This window comes from Austrofundulus limnaeus, unplaced genomic scaffold (genome assembly GCF_001266775.1).
Source record: "Austrofundulus limnaeus strain Quisiro unplaced genomic scaffold, Austrofundulus_limnaeus-1.0 Scaffold108, whole genome shotgun sequence".
Lineage (NCBI taxonomy): Eukaryota > Metazoa > Chordata > Actinopteri > Cyprinodontiformes > Rivulidae > Austrofundulus > Austrofundulus limnaeus.
In genome coordinates, this window is record NW_013952510.1 from 1,115,321 (window position 1) to 1,122,269 (window position 6,949).

A 6,949-nucleotide genomic window follows, 5' to 3' on the forward strand; every position below is an offset into this window, starting at 1 on the left:
ATAGATAGATAGATAGATAGATAGATTATACAAAAAATAGTTTACATGTTTTATGTATCTGAGTGACACAACTGAATGAGTTCTGTCCAATTTTTGTATTGATCATGAAAACATATAAACTGTTTTACAATGAGAAATTGTGTAGATTACTTATTAACTATTCACTCAGACACATGCACAGATTCTCTCTCACACAAACACATAGATGATAGAATGTGGAATGCATCATTWGAATTGTTTGAATCTGTTTATTTTTCATTTCAGAAATAACAAAAAAATTATTTCAGATTTGTGTTTTTGTATTTTGTATTCATTCTTTCATAAAGAATACATGTAATTCAACATTGAAAACTGTTTGAATCCCATTTTCTTTACTTCAGGTTAATTGGGTAACACCAGGCCGACCTGTAACACAAACAATGAAATATTAATGGCTTGAAACCATTACAATCCTCTACTACAATCCCCAAGGCAGAAAATGTTGTACCAGTATGAAAAGCTGCAAACAAATCTCTGATATTTACATGTATATTGCCTTTTATTTAATTTCAGATAGTATGAACCAAATTGTTTTCAAATGTTGTCTCATCAGCCTCATGTCATATGTAACATTTATACATTGGTACATTTTAGACATACATTTTTCCAATACTAAAAGGATTAGGAACGATTTAGAGCTAAATACTGAGAAATTATTATTTCAAAGCCCAACATGGGAACTTATGATCTTCCACCCTTTAGATGCTTCATCATTTCACTCTCACTGAACATGACTGTTAGGCTAATTGCTGACTCTAAGTTGTCTTTAAGTGTGAGTGAGAGAGTGAATGGTTGTTTGTCTCTATGTGACCCTGTGATGGACTGGAGACCTGTCCAGGATGTAACCTGCCCCTCGCAGAGTAACTGTTGGATATGGGCACATGTAACCCCCCGAGACCCTGAAAGGAAGAAGAGGTTTAAGATGAAGGATGGATGGATGGATGGATGGATGGATGGATGGATGGTCAGAAAAATGGATGGATGGATGGATGGACGGATGGATGGATAGATGGACAGAAAAATTGATGGATGGATGATGGATGGATGATGGATGGACAGAAAGTTGGATGGATGGATGGATGATGGATTGACAGAAAAATGGATGGATGGATGATGGATGGATGCTGGATGGACAGAAAGTTGGATGGATGGATGGATGATGGATGGACAGAAAGTTGGATGAATGGATGGATGATGGATGGATAGATGGACAGAAAAATCGATGGATGGATGATGGATGGATGCTGGATGGACAGAAAGTTGGATGGATGGATGGATGATGGATGGACAGAAAAATGGATGGATGGATGGATGGACGGATGGATGGATAGATGGACAGAAAAATTGATGGATGGATGATGGATGGATGCTGGATGGACAGAAAGTTGGATGAATGGATGGATGATGGATGGATAGATGGACAGAAAAATCGATGGATGGATGATGGATGGATGCTGGATGGACAGAAAGTTGGATGGATGGATGGATGGATGGATTGAATGAAAATATACTGTAGATTATGTGGTTTCTGTTCTATGAGTGACAAAAATCTACTAGATTATTAGTAAATAAAAATCGATCTGGATACGGGTTTTTATCAATACAATTGCTTGTTTATACTTATGTGACAATAAGTGTGGAAGAGTCTGCTGACTTTTTAGAGCAACATATATTCATACATTTTACAGCAAAATTTCTGCTGCAGACTAAGAAAGTTCGGACACTGTTCTGTTGTATGTGTTGTTATGTCTGCTCAGTTTGATTTTAGGTCACTGTGCCATACACGGCCTTCCAGTCATGATGAGACTGGTGGTTCTAAGCTTTGTTCAAATGTTAGGTTAGACCAGGGGTGCCCAAAAATTTTCCCAGAGAGGACCAAAATGAAAATCTATCAGGGGCTGCGGGCCAAATGCAGTAATACATGAAATGCAAATACTTTAAGTAAAGTCCTTTATTTTTGAACGATTAAGCTAGCAGCCAGTGCAATGGCCCTCATGTGTTTTAGTCTGCGCACTTAGAGAAAGCCTGTCAAATGCTCAAATAGCAAAGGCTCATGGGACATTTCATAAATTGATAAAATACGAGGTTTTGTGGCCTTAAAATGTGTGCAAATCTACATGTGGAGTTCAATCTGATCTAAATATATCTTGTTGTTACTTCATGTTTCATGTTTATTCCTAATATATCAAAGACAAGTCAGCACCGTAATTGAAAACTACCTGCACTACAGCCCTTTAYATAGTCATTTGACCAATGGAAACACTGTGTTTCTACATAGGATGAGAGGTTACAACCATGTAACTTTGGCAACTGTTGGTGGGCAAAATCAAATGGCTTGGTGGGCCAAATTTGGCCCGCAGGCCCCACTTTGGGCCCCTCTGGGTTAGACAAATTCTACACTGGAAATTATCTCATCTTTGAGATTTTCGGCTTGACATTTCTTTGTAAGAAATTGTTACAAATCAACAAGCTGGGTTTATTCCTGTCYTGTATCTGTTTTTTTTTTAACGATAGTCTGAAATGACTGCAGTTTTGACTTCTTCCTGAAGGCCCTGTCACACTAAACAACGTATGCCAACTTATGAACATTTTAAAGACAACTACATTGAAGATGGAATTGAGAAAATCAACAAGAAGCTTCTTTTCGGCATGTATATAAAGTAGCTTGATCAAATTGATCAAATATAGAACTTTTAGCAATTTAAACATAAAAAATTATCATAAGTTGTCATAAGTTGTCTAGTGTGACAGGGCCTTAACCTGAAATGTAGGCTTAACAAACTTCAAAACTAAAAAGTTGAATATAAAAAAACCCCAGCACTGTTGCACACATTAAAGGGATGATTCAGGTGTTTCGAAGTGGGGTATAGGGTATGGACAGTTAATATCTTACCAGTTGTAACTCTTCAGTTGACAAGACAAAACATGAAATTTCTTGTTTCGTACTGTTTTGTAACATGAGTCAAAATAACTGCTGTTTGAAGGTTGCATTCTCCCAGACTGTCCAAACTTTTCTGATTTAGGTTCATGTAAACGTTTCTGCCGACCCAAACTCCTCAGTTACATAAAGAATTTTGACAGTTTCCAAGATTTCCGCAGCGCCAGGCTCCATCGTTAGAGCAGCAGGGTATAAAAGCCCTCTGAGTACACAGACTTGTCAAGTGGAGAGATTACTTTGATGAGTACCTTGTCGGGGCTCATGAGGGGACACATCCAGTTGTACAAGTAGTAATGAACTCTCTTGTCACTGATAGTGAACTTGAGCTTCTCCAGAAAACTCGTGTTGTTCATCACGTCCAGTGCACAGAAAACATCACAGCCTTTCTGATGGAGAGAAAGGAGAACAGTGCAGTTACCTTCACAGGAAGAGCAAAGGTAATTCAAACTGAACTGCTGGTTTAAAGGTCACAAAATTAAAATTTATAACATTACTCTTGATTTGAATGCTAATGAAAGCACTAGCATTCCTTGAGATTATTATTGTCTGCCAGCTTTCATGCCAGTGTTTAAAAAAATCATCTTATGATGAAAGAAAAAACAGAATTATAGTTGTTTTGACCAAATTATATTAAGCACATTATGCATTATCTCATATCAAGTCCATTGGAACATCGATACAGTTCTCCTCTTTACGGCTGTGAGCATCACCTCAAAAGATTTGAAATAAAACAAATAAGAATAGCTTTAACTGCAGACTTTCAGCTTTAATTTGAAGGTATTTACATCCAAATCAGGTGAACGGTGAACAAATTGGCACAGTTTGTAGATGTGCCTCGCACTTTTTAATGGACCGAACATACTGTAATGGGACGACTGGCTGCTCGGCTGTTCTCTGGCAGGTGTGTGTCGTTCACTTAKTATCCCGTTTACAAGGCGCAGATAAAAGGTCTAGAGTTCATTTCAAGTGTGGAGGGGGCATTTGGAATCTCTTGCTGATTTTTTTCTAAATGAGATCCAAAAAGCGGTCTGTCAGTAAAGTGAGAATTGCATCAATGTCCCAAAATTTATGGACCWGACTTCTCAGTATATGTAAAACAGGCTGAGTTTTTTCTGATTATTGTAAACGTACACCCAAAGCATATATTATCATGACTATCTACGCAGTGGTTCATGARATTTTTTTYAAGCAGACATTAACTCCAATACTTATTGACAAATTTTTAAAGAAATGTTTTGCCTTGATCGGTTGGTGCATGGAGTTGGGAATGATGTTCCACGATGATTAAACTTGATTTTTCTTGTCAATTTTCATCTTATTTGTGTAAACATTTAACTCTATATGTTTCGCCACTTACAGATTTAGCGAGGACCAATGCGTCCTCCATGAGGTCAGCCAGCTCTGTTGCAGTAGAGGCGATGTAGAACAGGTAAGCTGCTCTGAYGCTCGTGTGGACCGGATGGTTCAGCACTCTGAAGGAGACGCTGTAGAAGCTCACCACGTCTGTCAGAACGCTGCCGTCTCGCTGTGCGTGAGGAGGGAAGATCAATCCGTTTTCAGACATGACAGAACAGCATCAGTGAAAGTGCTTAAGCATCTGTTCAATAAAACTTAAAAGCAGAAACACAGTGAGGTCCAACCTCCACCACGTAGGTGTCGTTCCCATYCTCCCTCGGCACGAACCAGTGCTCTACTTCCTGCAGAGATAAGAGGGGGCTGAGGTGAAACTTGCTGAGGTCTTTCTGAAGTAGTGAGAGGATCCCTGGAGCATCTTCTTTGATCATAGGGCGCAGTCCTTGCACCTTTGTAACCTTGGAAAAGAGAAAAAAAAAACATGGTGGAAAGAAAAAAAAACACCTTTTCAAAAATGCAGTGCAAGTTTCTYGCTTAAATCAATATTTACTGTCTTTTCTTCCAAAAACATGTATGTGTGAACAGTAATAACTCTTTGTCTCCAGATGGCAGCACACACTAACCTCGGGCAAACGGTTGAACTTGAGGGCTCGCTGAAGATTCATGGTCTGTCTCAGACCCGGGAAGTTGACCTCTATTAGCTTGCGAGGATTCAAGGGGCGATGCCACAAACTAAAAGGATTAGTTTAGTGTTACTTTTTTTTAAAGATGTGTTGCTGCCAGACGATTTAAAATGACCTTTTTCTCTATTGCCTTCTGTTGTGAATAATAGCTAGATTTTGAAAATCATTGCTTTCTATTTTTCATTTACAACATCTTTTTCAGAGTCGTGGTTGTAAATATGACTCCCACTACCTGCAGGAGCTCAGTGGTGTGGGCAGCACCGTCTCAGCTGTGTACATAGCCTGGTGGAAACCCTGCCGGTTGACCCGCCTGGTGAGCTCCCGGATCAGAACCGGAGTCATGCGTTTGAGGCGAAGCTTCTTATGGACACAAAGGAATTTGACTTGCACCAACTGCTTCTTCCTGCATGACAAAGTTCAGGCCTTTAGCCTTGAGCTTAGCCTGGCAGATGAATTGCATGCAACTACTGACACCGCTCATCAGATTTTGCATTTATATATTTGTATATATTTTTTACTTTTCTTTTACACAAACAGTAGTTTTGGACATATTTACCAGCTACTCACGTCTCATAAATGCAAACCTCGGCAGGAACGGCGGCAATGAAGCTGACCAACTTCTTATTGCCCTCTACTCTCACACCCAAGTGCCACTGGGGCTGCCGGTTTGGAGGCTGTAAAGCCCTTTAAAAGGAGAAAAATACCTCTATTAGTGTCTCTAAATCACATATTTTTTTAAAATCACATTAAAACATTTTCTTATCTTCATGAAACAAATGTTTAAAAAAATTCTAAGTACTGAAAATCCATAACTCAGATGTATCTTTTTGGTGCGCACCATTGAAGATACTCCAGAGAGAAGTCAAATCTGACGGTGTTGTCATCTTCTTCCATGTAGTTCTCATTTAGGAAAGTACACAGCTCTCTCAACTGAAATAGGAAACAAAAGCATATATTTAAATGAGAACACATTTCCTGTTGAGTTTTAATTTCTTGGGTTTGAGTCGAGTTGACCGACGTATTTGGTGAGTAGCAGAGCTGAAACATGAAGTTAATTATTGCTGCAGGCAGGACGAGCGTTGCTGACAGGCATTCGTGTTTCAGGTAAAACAGTCACAGCTTTTTTTTTAAAACAGTCTTAGTGGTCAAACGGAGGAGCACGGCAAACAAATCTTGCACATGTCTACTCCACTCCACTTTTACAATTTTAACCTAATGGCCGTTTGCCTCTAGGAGCTGGAAAATCCGACACTTCCTATTAATGAAGTCTTCAAATTTGGCATTTTCAGAAATCGAAGCTGAGCTTGATTATATCTGTTGTCATGCAAAGGCTACACAAACGGGGTTGACTGATAATGAAACGACTGATTTCAGCTGAACCATAACTTACCACCGAGGGGCTGCTCAGGTCAAGCGTATCCCAGGTGAAACCCTGAGGGAGGGTGTAGGGCTCTTTTCGAGCACTGGTTTCAACCTCTGCTATTGGGCCGTGAGTTGTGATGTTGTCACCTGAATAAGAAATAGTTAATCAAAAAGAAAAATAAGTTGGTCCTCTGGATGGGTTCTTCTTTAGTGAAATGTTTTGTCTCTCCTCCAAGAGACTTCTTCAGTCTGATGAGTTTCAGGTGAACTCAGCCTTATAAGCACTGCCTCCACATGGACAAACAGGTTAGTCACATGCAAAAGAGGGCCATCGCTTAACAATAGGCTTGACACAGCATCCAAACCTTTCAGGTGCTGGGGCACACGATCCTCTATGAACAGTAGAGCTAATCAAGCCTATTGTTAGTCGATGGCCCTCTTTTGCATGTGACTAACCTGTTTGTCCAAGTGGAGGCAGTGCTTATAAGGCTGAGTTCACCTGAAACTCATCAGACTGAAGAAGTCTCTTGGACGAGAGACAAAACATTTCACTAAAGAAGAGCCCATCCAGAGG

At 39.6% G+C, this 6,949-nt stretch overlaps 1 protein-coding gene across 4 annotated transcripts in view; it reads right to left on the reverse strand.

The window, feature by feature from the left end:
* Positions 1-231: 231 nt before the first annotated feature.
* The window catches only part of LOC106521422 (glycylpeptide N-tetradecanoyltransferase 2), an 11,362-nt gene continuing 4,644 nt past the window's right edge, over positions 232-6,949 (reverse strand). For 3 of the 4 annotated variants that reach the window (XM_014013978.1, XM_014013975.1, XM_014013977.1), the window contains 9 exons: positions 6,404-6,522; positions 5,852-5,943; positions 5,581-5,697; positions 5,246-5,416; positions 4,954-5,062; positions 4,618-4,788; positions 4,335-4,502; positions 3,226-3,363; positions 232-405 (listed from right to left, as the gene is read on the reverse strand). In XM_014013978.1, coding sequence (XP_013869432.1) covers positions 382-405; positions 3,226-3,363; positions 4,335-4,502; positions 4,618-4,788; positions 4,954-5,062; positions 5,246-5,416; positions 5,581-5,697; positions 5,852-5,943; positions 6,404-6,522 — 1,109 coding nt within the window. In that variant the 3' untranslated portion in view covers positions 232-381. The remainder of the gene's footprint in view (positions 406-3,225; positions 3,364-4,334; positions 4,503-4,617; positions 4,789-4,953; positions 5,063-5,245; positions 5,417-5,580; positions 5,698-5,851; positions 5,944-6,403; positions 6,523-6,949) is intronic. The other variant, XM_014013979.1, reaches the window with a different exon arrangement.